We start from the raw sequence: 19,340 nt of genomic DNA, 5'->3' as shown, positions 1-19,340 counted from the left end.
TGTAGGACTGAAGTCCCTGTCCTGCTAGCTGCCAGCCAGGGCCACTCTCAGCAATGAGAAGCCACCTGCAGTTCCCCCCAACATGGCCCCCACAGGCAGTGCACAGCACAGATGTTGGCTTTCTTTCAGGCCTCCAGAGGGCATCTCTGTGACTCCCCTTTCTGCAACCAGCCACAGGGAGCTCTGCTTTTAAAGAGCTCACATAATTAGGTCAGGCCCACCAAACTGGTTGGGGACCTTAATTACATCAGCAAAATTCCTTCACAGCAGTACCCAGACGAGTGTTTGACTGAATAACTAGAAGACGTGAGTGCGCACCAGGGGCCAGTAGTCTTGGGGCTCCATGTTGGAACTCTGCCTACACAGTGATCAATAATATTCGCTGAATAAAAAAAAAAAAAGAATCTCCTTCTGGCCACCTGTTTGTATAAGCAGTTGGTCCAAGCCCATGTGGGTCCATCTCTAGGTACAAGGCAGGCAGTTAAAAGAAAAAAAAAAAAGCCTAGTGGGCAACACAGGAAAAGAGAAGAGGGACACATGGAACTTGGAGCTGAGAAATGTGGGCTCAAGCCCCAGTCCTGCCACCATCTTGCAGCGAGAACTTTGGTGATTCACTATGTCCTCTGACTCTCAATTCCTTCAGCTCTAAAATGGGCATAAAATACCTATGCCATAAAATGGAAAAGATTAATTCTATCCATCCATCCATCCATCCACCTTCCACTCACCCACCTGTGCATCCACCCACCACCCATTCATCAATTCATCTACACAACAACCCCACCTCTCTCTCTTCTCTCCCGCCCCCCTTTCCCTCCCTCCCTCCCTCCCTCCCTCCCCCATGGGTGTACCTGGCATAATATAGGAGCCCAAGTGGGAAGTGAGAGGATGGGATTGATTTTTCCTGCCCTGCAGAATTCAGGAATTCAGGGAGCAGCAACCTCACCTACTGCTGGCCTGATGTATAGTATGTAGGAATGTGGAGCATGTAGGTACAGAGGACAGCAACTGGGCACCTAAGATCATGGGAACTCACTCCACAAAGATTAAACAACAACCGTGAATGTTCTTTTCAGAGAAAATGCAATCACTTCAGGCAATGCCTCAGCCTCATGCCTGAGCAGCCCGGGTCAGGAACACTCAGCAAAAAATCTTGTTTTCTTTGATTCTCTGCATTAGTTCTCATGTTTAAGCCAAATGAAATTTGACAACACAGACAAGCTTGCAGACATACTCGGTCCACAGGACTTAGCCAGAAACCTCTTTCAAAGCGGGGACAGTGTTCCTTTCTTCAGCATCTAAGCACCATAGGGCAGATGTGGGATGCGATGGCTCCACTGGGCGGCCTGACATTAAATCCACCCTGCGATGCTGGCATTTTCTGTCGCATCTGTGAGTGTCAGCTGGTGACAAGTTAATTCCTTCCCATTGTCTGGGTAGAGAACTCTCTCTGGACCTCCTGATCTCATCCACAGGATCCTTCGATCAATCCCCTCTGAGACCCAGGTCAGGACACTCTGCCCAGGCAGGAAGCTTGCCTTCACCATTAACCCTGCTGGACATACTCTTTTTAATCTCCATTTGGTTCAGAACCCATGGAAATGCTGACCCCTGATCTAATTTCTAATTCATTTCTGTCGCTCTTCAAATTCACTGGGTCAGGAAGAGTTTAAAGATTTGGGTTTGTAAAGTTCCAATTCACACTTCTTTCCCCAGATGAGAGAAACATGAGGTGTAGGTTTTTTCCTGGGTCTTATTCAGCTTTGAAATGCCGTGGTTATTCACTCCCACATGGCAACCAGAAGAGCATCAAGCACAGGACCACAAACACACTCCAAGACAGTCCCTCAGGGTTGCAGGTCACCGGCAGTGAAAGAAATGGAGGTGATGCAGCGGAAGAGAATTAGGCAAGCCGGTCAGTGCTCGTGAGCCATGGCACATCCACATCACAGCTACCGACACCCAAGTTGGCCCACGGGAAGGCCTGAGCTCCTGCCTCCCTCCCCAGTTCCCTCCCCCACTTCCTGCCCCTGAGAGAGTCCTGCTGAGACGAGCCTGATCAGACTGACACACTCTCCAAGTGACTGTCACACTGTCTGTCTCCTCTGCAGCCTGGTCAGCTTCCCGGGTGCTGGTCACTCCCCTCTCTCACTACTGGCCTGGCCCAGGGTACCTGATACAAGTTGCTTCCAAGATCTCAAGATGCAAGGATGTCACCAAGAATGGCATCCGAGTCCACAACCTAGGAACAAAATCTACACCTTGATTGCATGACTATGTGCTTTTCCAAAAGGATCCATCAGCCCAAAAGGGGCCTCCCTGAATCAATGAAACTAAACCGTGTGGCCTGTGCATTGTGAATGTCTCAACTTGTGCCCACAGTGAAGGGAAGCTGCACAAAGCCTGTCTAGACTGGTGGCTTTCTGAGATGTGGGAACCAGCAAGCACAAGAGGGAGAGAGTGTGAGATGGAGAAGTTTTCACCAAGGATGTCTGAGATAAACAGCATCTCCAGAGAAGTTTCTATTTTGCACACTGGGAGTCCATCTGATAGAGGCTGCAGACAGGCAGACCATGACCATATCTGGCCTGCCCATGTGGCTTATTCAGCCCACCAAACATAAAAGTGTGATTTCCAACTTGAAAAAGGTCAGCAAGTCTTGCAGGCTAGGAATAGGCTGGAGCCAGCATTAGCTGCCCGTCTGGGATGAACCTGGGCTCATTCTCCTGTTCACCGCAGTCCCCACCAGTCCTCATTGCCTCACCTCTGCCATTCACATTATCTGTCTAGCCCTGGTAGGTAACTGAGTTTAGACCCCTGAATATAGTGACAAGGTTAAGTGCTCAGGCTCTACAGCCAGATCCAACTTGGGTTCAAATGTTGGTCCTTTCTCAGCTGTGTAACCTGTAGCTTTTCCAAGCCTCAGTGCTCTCATCTGTGAAATGAACATGATAATAATGATACCTACCTCATACAGTGGTTTTTAGGGTTAAGCAAAGCAACACATCAAAGATGCTTAGAAACAAATGGTAGCTCTTGTGTTTGCCTAGGCTAAGAATCTACCAGCCTGGGGGTGGGGTGTATATATGCAGGGGGAAGAAATTTATTCTGATGACAGAAATCCTAAATAGCTCTGTGCTTAGCACCATGTTGTCCAAGGAAGGGGGATGCTGCCTTCCCTATGGCTTTGCAAACTCTCTACCCCCATCTCTCTGTCTCCATTTTCATTCAATCATCAGAGTCCCTGATGAGTCATTAGAGTCCTGGTGGAGCACAAGTCACTGGGTGAAGCCTTGTGGGAAAGAGAGAAGAAGGAATCAAAGAAGAAGCCTCTATTCAGGGCTAAATAACTGCTGAGTCTCAGTTTCCTCATCTATAAAATGGGGAGAAATATTGGAAAAATTAAAGAAGACAGTGTGTACAAATGCCTAGCACAGTGCCTGGAACGCAACAGGTGACCAATACATGATCATGCTGACACCCTAAAATCCAACTAGAAAGACACAAAAACGGAGGCAGCTTCTTTTCTCCACCCTCATATCCATATCCCAATCCCATTCAATCCCCAAGGCCCAGCTCAAAAGCCAGCTCTTCCAGGAAGCCCTCCCAGAATGACTGAGACCTCCCCCTGGGTTTCCCCAGCACTGTGGCTGGTGGCACTTATCTTCTTACATTGTGTGTAATGGCTATTCGTCTGTAGTTTATCAGCTGTGCTAGGCTGCGAGCTCTCTGGGAGTAGAAAGTGTTTCTCCGTCCTTGGATCATTGATGCTGAGTGCGATGCCTCACACTCTGTGAACATTTGTTGAATGAACGAGTGAGTACGGTTAGCAAAGCACTGGAGCAGGGTCGCTCTCTGGCTCTGCTGTTAATCAGATGTGTGACGTTGGGAAACTCATTTAACCTCTTTGGATCTCAGTTTTCCCTCCAGGAAAATGAGGAGCTTGGACTACATTTTAGGGCTACATTTACATTACAGCCTGCTTCAAGCTGCCCACTGCCCCATAAGGGAAGCTCATCTAGGTGTGAGGGACCTGCAAAGTGAATCAGGGCACCCACTCCCAACAGTAGGTCAGGTGCTCAGAGGAGACGCACCTAAGCCAGGGGAAGCCCCTGGAAGTTGCAGTACAGGGGCCAGGGAGGAACAAACCAACGGAGCCACATATACTGGTACCCAGGCGATGCCCTCCTTGGTTAGATGAAAATCAAGCCCCCACTCCAGCAGTACAGGCGGGGTCAAGAGGCAACCTCGGGCTGCCTAGTAAAAACCAGCCTTCCAGTAGCAGCTGCTCGACATAGCTTTCTTGCTCACTGATTTGACATCCGCCTGGTTTCTTTCTGTTCAAGAGCCTCTTTCCCTAAAATTCTACTTACATCTTGAGCTCCTGAGATACGGGCTTTTAAAAACAACTAGAATCGAGGCATCTCATTTTTGCATCTGTGACAAAGGAGAGCCATAGAGTCTGTCCACTGCCTGCCGTTGTCCTCGGTCTAAATCTTATCTGAGGCAGGAACCACATCTGGTTCACCACTGCCTCCCCTGGGCCAAGCTTAGAACCTGGTGCTTGGTTTGTTGAATGAATGCATGTGAATGACTTTAGGAGCAGAAGAGGCATAAGCCCCTGTGGGCCTGAGCAAACAAGCAAGGCAGTCTCTAAAAAAACAAAAAAATGGAGTGGTTGCCCAATTTATAGTCCCTGGGAGTAGATTAGGGCCCTGAGAGTAGATTAGGGCCCTGGGAGTAGATTAGGGTCCTGGCAATCAAAAACAAACAACCCCGCCCCCTCCTCCACTGCAGTGGGTCCACACCTGCTCTAGAACTCTCAGGCCCCAGTCAATTATACTGGCTTCCCCCACTCCCCAACGTTATCTCCAGCACAACCTCCCACCGCAACATCCAACCAGGGGAGTGCTAGTCTCCCATGAGCTCTGGAGGCTAATTTGCAGGACAGATCTGGGCAGCAGGCAGCTGGAGTGGTTGCAGGTGCCAACTCTTGTCCACACGCCCCTGTTCTTGCTGAGCACACAGGCCCTGGAGCTGCTGGAGGACACCTGGGTCACTGTGTGGTTTGGGGTAGCCTTTCAGGAAATCAGTCCCACCAGAAGGCATCCCATACTCCAAAGATTTGATATCAGTAGGAATTATATGATTGGCTGGGTTTTGAGCACTTTTCAGTATTGGGGAAGCAGAGGGGGATGTCAGCTGACAGCACTGCCCGGCGGTCAGCTCTGCTTCCATCGTCAGGACCAGTTTGTCTTTTCAAGCTGCTCCAGCTCTGCTTCCACCGTCAGGAACAGTTCATCTTTCCAAGCTGCTGAGCAAGATAGGCTGAGGGCCAAGGGTGGACAAGGAGACCTCTCCTGCTGGCTGCACTGGGGCTGGGCCAGTATGTCCCCCAGCTGCTGGCAGCAAGGCCCCTGACCCGAGGGCAGCAGACACCTCTCCTGGTTCCTCCCACGCTGCTTAAGGCTCCAGCTCCGGGAATTTCCCCATCGACAGATGGTCCCACAGCTGACCAGAGGAAGAGGGCCTTTTGGTATTTGGTTCCTGCTGGCTTTCTTAACCAAATACTGGTCACCTTGGCTAGTCTGTAAAGCAAAATGGTCCAAAGTTCCCTTGCTGCAGACTGCTTCCAGGGGTCTCATGAGCTCCGGAGAAGGCAGGCCCTTTACCGTCCTGGGGTTGTTCTCCGTTGGCAGGGAAGTATGTTGAGGAGATCCTGGTTCCCGAAGTCAGTTTCCTTTACTGGTAAAGGCGCACAAAAGGGTGATGAACCACCCACACCTTTGCCAGACTCAGGCAGGCTCGGTTGTGTGGCATGCCGGGACCTCAACAGAGAGGAGACTGGCATCACACAGGTTAGAGCTGGAGAAACTGACTGTGCTCTGGGGCAGGCCCACAAAGAGGCAGTGTCCCCAGGGGCCGGGCACGCCTAGGCATCACTGACTAAGGATGCTCTTTTCACGGGGAGGAGCCTATCAGTGGGAGGTCCCAGCCCCCAGATGCAGGAAGGCAGATGGGTCAAACCAGGGGAGCAGGACACCAGCCTGGTAGTACAGGGAGCAGGGTCCAGCCTCTCAAGGAAGAGGGTTAGCCAGGACTAGATGAAGAGCCAGGGGCCTAAGAGTGTCAGAGCAAGGCTCCGTCCCAGCAGGGAACGGCTGCCTCTTCAGCTGGGTGCCCTGGTGAAGGGCGTAACCTGCAGAACCATGTGGGGTTTGTTCGGAAACTGACATGATGGAATCTGTCAGAGATGCTCATCTGATTCCCTTCTCCCCGCACAGTCACTGGGCAAAGCAGGCTCAGCCCTAGGGTCAGGGCTTGAGTGGGCAGGGAGAGGTGGCCAGTTGCTGCCCAGAGCAGCCAGGAGCTCGAGTCATGCAAGCCAGGTCCTCGGGAGAGTGCTGCCGGACAACATGCTAGGACACGAATCTGCGGCCACGGCAAGAGTACCTCTCAGGGCGGTGATGAACGATGGATCTGTCAGTGAGAGGCAGCCCCAGGCAGTACAGAGCAAAAGTGACAGCCTCCAGGGCTCCTGCAGAGTTCAGGACCGGTTGCCTCTGTCTCAAGGTTGCTGGGTACCCTCTCCCGGGCGTGTGGGTGGGCCCCAGAAGTCACACTGGTCAAAGGCACAGGGGTGGGTGGTGATAAGAAGCCTTCTGCTGAGCAGGCTGACAGCCCATGTGCCTGGCTGTATAAACACCTTTAAGCTGCCTGAGTCTTAGTGGTAATTAGATTAGCTATATGGGGTTCTTTTAAGCTCCATAAAGCACAATACTGTCAGACCATACTTTTCCTCTGCTTTTCTTATTTTTGCAATTATTCCAGCTGCATGCAAAGCTGCTGGTATTTTTACAGCCTGGAATGAGTATCTCTTGTGTAGGACAGCATCTTTGAAACATTAAACAATGATTAGGCAGGCTCTGGGCCAAGGGACGATGGGGGCTTTGCAAGGAGTGGAGGGGGACCCAGCAGCTGGTGGCAAGCAAGCTGGGAGCTCGGATTCTATTTCGTCACTACACTGTGATTTTCTTACCAACAATTAAAAATAACAATGATTCACAGTTGTGTGGTTACTTGTCATTCAGCAGGATTGTGAAGGTGCTCCAGGTAGTGGTGGAAGGGGCTGAACCACAGTTAATGGGGACTTGCACACCACGGCTCACACAAGCACACACAAGCCCAGTGTTATGGACTGAATGTGTGTGCCCCCAAATTCATACATTCAAGTCCTAATCCCCAAGGTGACGGTATTTGAAGGTGGGGCCTTTGGAAGGTAACTAGGTTTAGATGAGGTCATGGGGGTGGAGCCCCCATGATGGGATTAGTGCCCTTGTAAAAAGAGGAGGAGACACTGGAGCTCACTCTCTCTCCACACCCAGGCACCAAGGAAAGGCCATGTGAGGACACAGAGAGAAGGCAGCTGTCTATGAGCCAGGAAGCAGTCTCTCATCGGACACCGAATTTGCTAGCACCTTGATCTTGGACTTCCCAGCCCCCAGAACGTGAGAAGTAAACCTCTACTGTTTAAGCTACCTAGTCAGTGGTATTTTGTTACAGTAGCCTGAATGGACTAACACACCAGGTGCATACATGCTCGTTCACGGGGCTTACACGTGCTCACACACATAAGTGCACACTCACAGGTTCATATATCTACTCAGCCACGTGTTCACATGCACACACGTGTGCACACACACAAGCATATCAACTTCCCCCTATTTCAAAGGAAATAGGAAGCTGTCCCCCTCTCACAAGGTGACCTAAAGCATGGTTGCCAATTGTACGATTTCCACTCAACTCCGTGCCTAGGAGCCTCTGTGCAATGCATCCCTCCTTCTTACGAAGCCCCGGGCAGAGCTCCAGCTGAGGAGACAGCCACATTTTTCTCTTCAGTGCCTTCTTTGTCCCTTCCTTCTCTGGCCCTGCTGCCCAACATCTCTCTCTGAGGAGTGCACAGAGGTAAGAGAATGAGGACAAAATTCAAGGAAATCTTTTGGAGTCAGAGACCCACGGTGCACCAGAGGCAGCCTTGTTTAATAGTCAAGGGTGTAGGCTCTGAAGCCAGACAGCCTAGGTTCAAATCCCACCTCTGTGTTTGGACAAGTTCCTTTCTCCTCTGTGCCTGTTTCCTTGTTATATAAGATGACATTAATCATGGTTCTTACCGTTGCCACAGAGAGCCGATTAATTTATATAAAGTACTTAGAATAATCTCTGGCACATATGTGATCCAGCTGGCGGGGGAGTAGTGCAGAGTGACTCAAGACTTTTTCTGATCCTGAGCAGACTCTGAAGCTTGGAGCTGGGCAAAGGGGCTGGAGGTGTGGGACGAGTGTCATTCCCAGAAGACAGCTAAGCAGGGTAAATGTCCCAGAGTCACCACGAGCAAACCTGAGGGGCCTGGCTGCAGGCTACCACGTGGACATACGGTGCAGACAATAGGAAGACTGGCCACTGTACCAAGCAGGGGCACAGCATGGAGTGGAGAGGGGCGAGCCTTGGCGGGAGTCAGGAGACCTGAGGTCCCATCCTGGCTCTGTTGCTTACAGACTGCGGGGCCCTGGCAAGTCTCTGCCTGATGTGGGTGCTCAGTCCCCCCCACCGGAGAGCCACCCGGGGCTTGCCTGGCAGTCTGTCTGCCTCCTGACACCGTGTTGGCAGAGGGACAGCTCCGTTTGGCCTGTCTCTCAAGGCCTGCTTACTTCTAAGCCTCCTCCTGCCGAAAGACATGGAAAGCTTTGAGCAAACGTGGCCAGTGAGAAGGCTGGATCCCTGGGGGAAGGATATCCACTGCCCAGGAGAGAGACGGTTCAATCCCAGCTTGAAGCGTGCAAGGCACTGGGAACTGGCCACTCTCTTGTTGGAAGGCAACAGAAGAAGACAAGCATCACGCTGGTGTAGGCTGGGCAAGTGACTGCCAACCAAGCGCTGATCAAAATCTCCAGGGAATGAGATGCTTAAAGGAATATTTGATATCACCATTGCTTTGATGTGCTTTTAGTCACCAAATTCAGGTTCATTTTTGAAATTTCAAGTAGCGTGAAAGAAGAGTGCATGTTTTTTTTTGTTTTTTTTTTGCAGTACGCGGGCCTCTCACTGTTGCGGCCTCTCCCATTGCGGAGCACAGGATCCGGACGCACAGGCTCAGCGGCCATGGCTCACGGGCCCAGCCGCTCTGCGGCATGTGGGATCTTCCCGGACCAGGGCGCGAACCCGTGTCCCCTGCATCGGCAGGCAGACTCTCAACCACTGCGCCACCAGGGAAGCCCAAGTGCATGACTTTTTTTAAGGTTATCAAAAGAGGACGTGAGTTAAGAAAGGAAACAGAGAAACTGAATACAGCAAAGCAAGTGGGGGTGGCTGGATTGTGGGATGGGGTGACTCTGGGACAGCTAGTGAGGACGCCTGAAAGGGCTCATGTTCATTGAGCACCTGCTCTGGGCCAGGTACTGGAATACCTGAGTCATATGAGAGTATTCACAATATGGGTGGAGTTGGTGAGGCAAGTGTTCAGCTGTGAGCTAAAGTACGTGGCGCAAAGTATGTGGCCATTAAAAACCCGTTGAGGGAATGAATGAATGAATGAATAAGTAAATGAATGCCAAGAATCAAAGACAGAGATGACTCTGTCAGCTGCAAATCCTGGTGCTTCCCTCCCTCTGGAGGTCCATAAAGGTTGAATCACTCAGTCCCAGCTAAAGACACTGGCCCACCGGGATTCTCCAAAAAGCAAGGTAATTAAAATCAGGAGGCTCTGAGCCGTGGTCCCACCATTGCCTTGAGATAACAACAAAGAGGAGCCAGCGAGGGGAGACTTTGTCTCCGAGTGGCAGGGCGGGCAGCCTGGCTGCCATTGTCAGGAAGAGGCTGGGTAACAGAGAAGGGAGGAGGAGGCTCAGGTCGGTCATCTGACTCCATGCATAGGACCTGAGTTCAGGCCACGTTGGGGTAACCCTAAGAGAAGCTCCCCTTCTGCTCTGCATTCCTTCCCCTTTCATGCCATCTCCCTGGGATACAGCAGAGAGGTCTCAAGGGCCCCGCCCCAGGAAGAAACACTCCACCCAGCAGTGCCTGCTGCCGAGGCCAGCCCTGAGGGCGCTTAAGTGCCTGCTGCCCCGCAGTCCTCAGCTGCAGCACGCTGGACAACGGGGGACAACAATTAGAACTGTGATTCCCAGAGAATGTCCCGTTGCATCAGAATGCTCTGGGAAGCTTATTAAAATGCTGATTCCAGGCCTTGTCCCAGACCTGCAGAATCAACATGAATACTTTCATTGAATCAATATTTATTGAACAACTACAAGAACCAGGCACTATTCTAGGTGCTGGAGGTACAGCAATGAACAAGACAAATGTCCCTGTCTTCATGGAACTTACACACTGCTGGAGGGAAAATGTACAAAAAATAAGGGAGAGTAACCAAGTGAGTACAGTATATCAGAAGGCGACAGATACTGTTGAGGAAAAGAAGCATGGAAGGGATGAAGAGGGACGGGGTCAGGGCTGCCATTTTAACAAGGCGCCATTTGCAACATTTGAACAAAGGCCTGAAGAGGCAAAGGAACAGATATCAGAGGGTAAGAGCATTCCAAGAGGCGGGGGAAGCAAGTGCAAATGTCCTGAGGCAAGAACGTACCTGGCATGACTCTCCTTATTTTTAATCAAGATCACACATGAGAGTTTGAGACCACTTTAGCAGAGTGACGGTATCCTACACAGGCGCCAGCCCCTGAAAGAGTGGAGCTTGTTTAGGAAATTGCTAAGGAGGCAAAGGACCGAGACTCAGAGTCCTACCCAAGGACCATCTGCAGAGCCTTCAGTCCTTGGCTTCTGAGGCGGAGATAAAGGTCTCGAGCAGCTTGGATGAAGAAAGCAGTGATTAACTGCCCCTTTTTTATGTTTGTGAAAACACAGGCCTCACCCCAAAGCAAACGTGCCGGCAGTCGGGGGGATTTGGGGAACACGAGGCACCCGCACACACAGAGCCTGTGGCAGCCGCCTGGAAGACAGCCGGCTTCATTTAGAGTTTTAAACACCAGAGTCCCTTCCATCATGCGTTATCTCATTCAAGACTCCACACAATCCCAGAGGTAAGAATTATACATCCCAATTCTATAGATAAGGAAAATAGGGTTCACAGAGGTTAAGAACACACATCTGGCAAGAAGCTAGAAAGAGCTGGAACTGAATAGATGGCCTAATGCCAATTCTGCGCTCTTCCCAGCAGAGCGCACTGTTTTAGGGAGGAAAAAAAGCCAGGGCTGCCTTTAGGGGCTGCACAGCAGCTATTATTACTATTGTTGTTCTTACTGTTTTCATTTCTCTCATTATAACTCACCCTTAGGGCACCCTTCCAACCTTGCTGCATACGGCACATTCACCACCGTTACCCCGTATATCTTCAGAGACCGTGGGGCAGACAGGGCATGGCAAGGCCTGATGTCCCCACAGGGCATGAAAGAAAACCAAAGCGAAAGACCCATGGCCGGGAGATGGCAGAACTGAGGCCGGAAACCGAGTCCTATTATAATAGTTTCATCCCATTTTGCATTTTTCCCCATGACTCCCTGATGGCAGGGGTGGATCTGAGCCGTCACGCCCTCCACACCCTTGGCCCAGGCTGGGCACCCTAGGAATGTTTGTTAGCCGAGCTGAGTTGGCCTGACGTGAAATGAATGAAAGTCCTGTGCTGAGCGGGCTGATGCCCCAGAGGGAGCCTGTCAAGGAGCCGCCTTCCCGGCCAGGCTGGGACCTCAGGCAGCCCTAGGCTAAGGCTAGAGATGGCTCACTTCCTCCAAGAGCTGCAGTCTCAGTGTCTCTGCCACCCCACTTGAGAGCTCAGTACAGGCTGGTCTCGGGGATCCCCATTCCTGGTCGCCTCCCCAGCCCATCCACACAGGGGCCAACCCCCCTTTGCCTCCAGCCACCTCCCCACTCCCCCATCTGCTCCTCCCCAGTGGGAGAAAGACCGGCCCTTTCTTCCCTGGTTTCTGTGCCCTGGGTCCCATCCTCTCCTCCCTCCTCAGAAGCCCTGTCCTCACCATGGCCTCAGAGAACTCAGGCACCCCCTCCGCAGACCAGTTAAATGACCAGAGCTAAGGCACGACCCTCCTTGCTTTCTTAAGTGCTGTCCAAGCGAACCAGTGTGCAGTCAGAGTCTTGAGAACAACTCGCCTTTCAAAAAAGAGAGAACTACAACACAACACAATACAATAGAACAAAATAGAACCAACATAGACCAACCTACAACAGAACATATCAGAGTGCTTTGCACATATAAGAATAACTGCTGTTTCTTAAAATTTTGTTTCAATTGCGTGTGCGTGTGTATAGGTGTGAGTGGTGTGTCATCCTGGGTCATGACTGGAGACTGGTTAATTGGTAGAAAACCTCGCTCCAGCTCCTGCCTTAGCTCCCGATTCTCCTTCACAGTCAAAATCCCTGATGGAAACATCTATCTCCAGGCTGCTCTTCATCTTCATCTGGCTTCTGTGGCCCCATCCCCAACCCTGCCCACCAAGGGTTCTGTGATCTGCACCTTCCAAATCTAATGGCTTCTTCCCAGACTGCGTGTCCTTCCACCTGTCTGTGGGCTCACGCAAACAGATGACTTGTTCCTGAAATTCTCTTTGTCCGAGGAGTCTGTGTCGTCCTCCAGGTTCTCCTGGCTCTTCCCTCTCTGTCTCTCACCAGCTAAGCTTCTTCCTCCTAACTCCTAAACACCTTACCTCAGTACCTTCTCAGGCTTCTTTTTTTTTTGTTCTCCCCTCTTCTCTTTGCTACCCTCTCCTCCCAGCTAATGGCTTCGGCTGCTCTGTGTACAAGACTCCAAATCCACATCCCCATGTTTACTTCTCAAGCTCCGGCTGTGCAGTTGGCCAGCTGTGAGGCAGGCTCCCGGGACTGGAGCTGGGGCTGGGGAGGGGTGATGCTGACAGCACTCAACTCACGGTCACACACTTGACCGGGTCAGGAAGGTGAGGCAAGCTAGGAAGGATTACCATCCCCCTTTACAGAAGAAGAAACTAAAACTCTGAGGGTTGAGGGATGTCTCCCTGGTCACTCATCCACAGTGAGAGGATCCCAGAACCCATGACTTCAGAGTTCAGGGTTCTTTCCCTTCAACCATGCACTGGAACTCAACACGTGCAAAAGCGATGCTGCATACTATTCATTAAACCAGAGGTTCTCAACCAGAGCTGCGCAACAGAATCATCAAAAATGCTCTCAAAAGGAGAGACGGCCAGATTCCACCTCAAACCTACTGGGTTAGAATCTTCTGGGAAAGGCTTTTGTTTGTTTTAGCTTTATATTTTGAAGTAATTACAGATTCACAGGAAAGTACACAGAAATACACAAGGAGGTCCCATGCACCCTTCATCCAGCCTCTCCCAACATTAGCATCTTACACAACCGTAGTACGATATCAAAATGAGGACACTGACGTTGCCACAACGGAAAAGCTTCTCCAGGTCTCTCCAGCAATACAGGCACTCATTTGGGTGTGTGCATGTAGTTCTGTGCAGTTCTGTCATGTGTAGCCTGGTGTAACCACCAGCACAGTCAAGATGCTGTGCCACCACTGCAATACCTCCCAGAGCTTTGGCTTTGAAAGCCGCCCAACCCTGATGAGGAGCACTGCACCCATCCTATACTCCTCTTGCCCCCCATCCGGGGAATGACCATCATCCTCTGAGGCACCCTGGCTTGAGGCTGAATCATCGTTCACCAGCCCTCTTCTGGCCCATCTGACCACAGCCTGTTAGTCAAGAGACCCAGTAGACACTTCCTTTATGGCATCTCTCAGGCTCATGCCTCGGCCTCAACCCCACATGCACCACTGCCCCAGAGCCCTTGATTTCTTGCCTGTACTGCTGCAACTGTCATCTCACCCAGCTCCCTCTTCAGGACGCCCCTCCCCCAACGGTAATAAAAACCGCAGCCAAAGCTCTTCATTGCCCAGCCCTGACTGCATCACTCCTCTTACCAAAAACTTCCATGGTTGTCGCCATTTACAAAATAAAGTCCAAACCGTTTAAATTCAAATATGAAACCCTCTATATCTGGCTCACTTTCCTTACCTAAATTTCTCAAAATCAGTCTCAGTTTTCCCCTCTTTCCCACACGAATGAACGACAAAACGGCCTCCTTCAGGCCATGATAAAGTTCTCACCGTGGGGAAGAAATGAAAAGCTTCAAGAGTTCCTTCTTCCGGGCTTCCCTGGTGGCGCAGTGGTTGAGAGTTCGCCTGCCGATGCAGGGGACACGGGTTCGTGCCCCGGTCCGGGAGGATCCCACATGCCGCGGAGCGGCTGGGCCCGTGAGCCATGGCCGCTGGGCCTGCGCGTCCGGAGCCTGTGCTCCACAACGGGAGAGGCCACAACAGTGAGAGGCCCGCAAAAAAAAAAAAAAAAAAAAAAAAAAAAAGAAACAAAAAAGATTTCCTTCTTACTGATGCTTCGTTCTTTCTTTTGTGATGTGAGGATGGAGCCTGGGGATGCCTCTTGCTTGGGGGAATATACCATCACCCTTGGAAGGATGGCTCTTCCATCCCTGGCCTCCTTACAATGTAAGAGGTGAGGGGGCCAGCCGGCACGGGTAGAGCAAGGTATGGTACAGGGGCAGCCTAGTCACGCTGTTGTGGTGTTAGCCACTGGGGAATGGGAGCTTTCTCCACTCCTTGGACCCAATCAAGGTGATGGTAGGTAGCTGCTCGAGGTCTCCCTCACAATAGACCATCACCTTTAAAACTACACTGCCTATTCGCTGCCACCCTTAGGTGCCTTTTCCTTCCTTCACGTCCATGGAACAATGAGAGTTAAATGATTCATAAGCACTGCCCTTCAGAAAGCTCTAAAATCCCCTTCATAGCATTGCTTCTACACTCGCTTCTACATGATAATAAAATGAAAAAGAAAATTTGCTTATTAAGATTAAAAATATTTCAGTTATCTGATACGTTTCAGCTTTAATTGATAACAAAACACAAATTGCTCATCTGAACTTCTCATTACAGCAACGGACTCACTGGGAAATTTACTACCTGACATCAGAGAAAACGTTAAAGATAACACAAGCCCAGTGACTCTGTGATCCTGTGACCCAGCGGTCTATTTTTTAAAGTCATGAATTATCCATAGAACATTCATATTAACGGTCCTATCAAGAGCACTGGCTCCTTTTTTTTATTAATTAATTTATTTTATTTATTTATTTTTGTCTGCAGTGGGTCTTCGTTGCTACTCGTGGGCTTTCTCTAGTTGTGGCAAGTGGGGGCTACTCTTCATTGCGGTGTGTGGGCTTCTCATTGCGGTGACTTCTCTTGTTGCAGATCATGGGCTCTAGCCACGCGGGCTTCAGTAGCTGTGGCTCGCGAGCTCTAGAGCGCAGGCTCAGTAGTTGTGGCGCACGGGCTTCGCTGCTCTGTGGCATGTGGGATCTTCCCAGGCCAGGGCTCGAACCCGTGTCCCCTGCATTGGCAGGCGGATTCTTAACCACTGCGCCACCAGGGAAGCCCAAGAGCACTGGTTCTTAAACTGTCTCAATACATGGTCTCTAAGCTTGGAGAATATTATGGGGATGGTATATGTGGGAGGAATCAGAAGCCACGGAATATGCACCAAGGGAAAGAGGTAGCTGGTAGTAGCCGGAGAAAGCGAGATGTGACGTGAGGGCTTCAACAAGGGCTTGCTGGCCACCTGGGGCTTTGCTCGGGCCAGATGGAATGAGGAACAGGGCGTCCAGAAAAGAGGTTAGACTTTCAACAGCTCTGTTGCTGTCGTTGCATTGTACGTCTTGTACCATCCCCACCATCAACACCACTATGGCCACCACCACCGGCACCATCAACACCTCCACCATCATCACCACCAACACCAATGGACAAGCTTCCAGGCAAAGGCCAAGGCATGCAGCAAAATGCAATGATGCTTCACAGAAAAGAGTCGCTGGAAATGTTCACTGTGTACATGGAGGGGGTAGAGGTCATGGCTATTTATCTTATCATACTGCACTAAGATGTTGGGGGAGAGAGTTAACAGCCAGTGAGGGAAAGCCTGGGGACCAGGCCCCTCTGGAGTGTGGAGAGGGTGCAACTGTGGCGTGAACCTTCCACAGCGATAACCATCATGAATCTCTCCTCTCTGAGGCAACATCCCAGAGAAGGAAGAGCCGTGGAGAGCCTCAAGAAAGTGAGAACCCCGAACAGAGGCTGGCCCCTCCGGTCAGACGTCCGCACGGGGCAGGGAGCCGGGCACTCACCATTACTGCTGTTGTCATCCACCAGGATGATCTCCTTGAGCAGGTGCGGAGGTGTGCGCTCGATGGCTGAGTGGATGGAGCGCAGCAGCACGGAGAGTGCTTCGTTGACAAAGATGAACACGATGCTCACCTCTGGGAGGCTGCTGGGGAATGAGAGGTTGCGGCACCTGGAAAGAAGAGCAGCCGGGCACTTAGATCTGTCACTGACTTGGCTGGGGTCACCCCGGGTGCTGGCCCGCCCACGTCTTGGCTCCAGCTTTGCTGGAGGACTCGGGAGTCCAGATTCTTCCCAGGGTCTTTTTCTTGATATACTTAAGATAAGCCCCAAGTGTACAGCAGACAGGCCCTCAACCACTGAAACCAGTTTGCCCCACTACAGAGTCTGAATTTGTCAGTGACTCCCCCAGCTGAACAGTTGTACCGTTAGTGCAGGGCCCGGAACCCGGCAGGCAATCACTGAGTGTTTATTGGAAGAATGACTCCATATTTCTAAATCCAGGAGGATGGGAAATGCAACCAATGAAAGTCTTAGTTTTTCCAAAATGGCATCCAGTACTTAAGTGAGGCCAGACCTTAGATGACCTGCCTCAGGAGAAAAATATGTCTCCTTCCAGAGGCTCCTACTGCCAGAATCCACTCTGCCTCATTCCAGAAATCACACTGCCTGGGGCCTCTCCCACCTCTCACTTATCTCAGGGATTCAGCCTCCAGAAAAGGTTGAAGCCAGAGTCAGAGGCTCAACACACTAGAGGACTGGAAGGACACTTCCAACCTCACTTCACAGATGAAGACACTAAGGCTCGGATAGGCTAGGTCCCCGCCATGTGTCCGCTGTCAAGATGGCATCTCAACTCTGGTCTTCTTACATCTACACCAGGGTTCTTCCTTCAGGGAGAAGTGGTCAGGGGAGAGACTGCCTCTAACTGTCCATTGCCTCCCTAGCTCCACTGAAACCCTAAAGCCATTTGGAGGTCTCTTATCCAAAGGACAGGAGGCAAGATCATAAAAGTCTGCGTGCCATTCTCCATGGGAGGAGGAACATGCAACCCTAAAATCAGATCCCATCTAGAGGCCAGACCATAAGAAGTGCCACGGTTCCCAAGGGCATGTCAATTCCTTCCGTTGCAAACGTTGCCTTTATGGGTAGGAAATCATTGCTGGTGCCCTTCTCTGGCTGAAACAAAATACTGTTTCAGAAGGCACTGAGCTCCCATCTTCAGGATACTTGAATGAAAGGAGAGAGCAGCAACTGTAGCCCTGTCCCAGGTCCTGGGCTCAGAAAAGAGGCAGCCTGCTCCCAGGGAGAGGTTTGATCAGGCCACTGATGGTTCCAGGGGTTCAAGGCTGGTGACCATGTTGCATTGCTCCAAAGTGGGAGGTGCAGCCAGGTGAGAACATGCAATAATGAGCATAATAGCGCAGGGCTTCTGCTCGTCAGTAATTAAAGTGCTGCAGGATAGGGACGGGTCTGTTCTTCCTTAATGAGGAAGGCTACAGGATAACCAGCACTGAGCAATTTTAGAGAAATCACAGTGGGGTCCCAGCCTGCTTAAGAGCAGGAGATTAATAAACTAAAATCACTGTCTCTATGGTTACCAGAAATTTACAGAAACTTCTCCTATTCTATTTCCAGCTCTCCTTTTCTCTCACCAAAGATAGGTGGGGGAAGGGAAAGAATCAAGCGTTTACCCAAATCTGCTTCATACTTAGAATTTGAGGAAAGCCATCAGGTTAACAGATTGGTGTAGAATTCATTCATTGTTGTATTTAATGGAATAGATATTTATTGAGTTTCTTCCATGAGATAGGTAGTGCACTGAGGGTACAGCAGGACATGGACAAAGGGCCTGTCCTCATGGAGCTTATGCTTTGATGGGGGAAGCAGGCGAACATGGAAGCAAACAAATGATACAACTTCCTATAAGTGCTGAGATGAAAAGTAATGCGGGGTTGGCGGATAGCGTGATGCCCTGGCAGCTGTTCTAGAAGGAGTGCTTAGGGAAGGGCTCTGTGAGGGGAGAGGTCTGACCAGAAACTCACATGGCACACCACAGTGAGCTGTGCAAAGGCCAGTGGGGCGAAGGGAACCGTGCTGTGACTGGAGAGGAGGTGATGGAGGGAACCAGCTCATGGAAGTGCAGCAAAGGGCAGGAGGAGATGAGGAGGTGGAGGGAGGGACTTAAATGAGGGAGAAACTGGAACGGCTCCTTAAGCTTAACAGACCCTTTCCAAAAATCTCTTGTTGTTGTGAACAGTATTGTGATAACAGAAATTAAAAGGCTGCTGGTTAACAGTCAAACAATGCTTCTGGCTAGTGCTTATTTATGGTTATCAAGACCAGCAGCTGGCCTTTCCTTAAGCATGGAGACTGACAGAAGTATTAACATGCAACCTACTTGCTAACTGCAGTTTAAAAATAATCCTTTAGGGCTTCCCTGGTGGCGCAGTGGTTGAGAGTCCGCCTGCCGATGCAGGGGACACGGGTTTGTGCCCTGGTCCGGGAGGATCCCACATGCCACGGAGCGGCTGGGCCCGTGAGCCATGGCCGCTGAGCCTGTGCGTCCGGATCCTGTGCTCCGCAACGGGAGAGACCACAACAGTGAGAGGCCCGCGTACCGCAAAAAAAAAAAAAAAATCCTTTATATGGTCAGACTACTAGCACATGACCTTTATTTTTCTTTTATGAAAGTGTAATGAACAGCTCCTAATAAGGTCAATATATCAGTACACTGCCAGTTCACTGTCCGCCCCACTAACTCCACCAGCATGAAGACTGTGACCCTACGTCTGTCCCCACTTCTCCAGGGGTTTCCTCTGAGTTCTCAGAGCCTCGCTATCTGAAGCTTCTGGTGGTTCTCAAGTCTTTTCCAGGGTTAGGGGTTAACTGCCTTCTCCTCCTCTCTTCCCTTCTTAATTCTCAGCCTAACCACTCCATTTCCGCCTTCCAAGGAGACCAAGTTGAACGTCTCCCAGTAACGGGCCACGGCGTCCTGATGGCTTGAGCAGCTGCTGGGTCTAGGGTCTGTCTCCTGAAGATCTTTCTGCGAGCAGAGTGGAAACGTTACTTTTGTTTT

At 50.8% G+C, this 19,340-nt stretch overlaps 1 protein-coding gene across 1 annotated transcript in view; it reads right to left on the bottom strand.

The window, feature by feature from the left end:
- Nucleotides 1-19,340, bottom strand: part of GALNT18 (polypeptide N-acetylgalactosaminyltransferase 18) — a 353,583-nt gene that overhangs the window by 153,944 nt on the left and 180,299 nt on the right. Inside the window, exon 3 of the mRNA XM_022555677.3 lies at nt 16,267-16,433. Within this exon, the coding sequence (XP_022411385.1) occupies nt 16,267-16,433 (167 nt within the window). The remainder of the gene's footprint in view (nt 1-16,266; nt 16,434-19,340) is intronic.

This window comes from Delphinapterus leucas, chromosome 7 (assembly GCF_059928025.1).
Source record: "Delphinapterus leucas isolate spDelLeu-1000000601 "Yukka" chromosome 7, BTC_Dleu_Yukka2, whole genome shotgun sequence".
In the NCBI taxonomy this organism is placed as follows: Eukaryota; Metazoa; Chordata; class Mammalia; order Artiodactyla; family Monodontidae; genus Delphinapterus; species Delphinapterus leucas.
The sequence above is the reverse complement of the archived record's forward strand: the minus strand, read 5'-3'. Positions and strand labels throughout refer to the sequence as shown.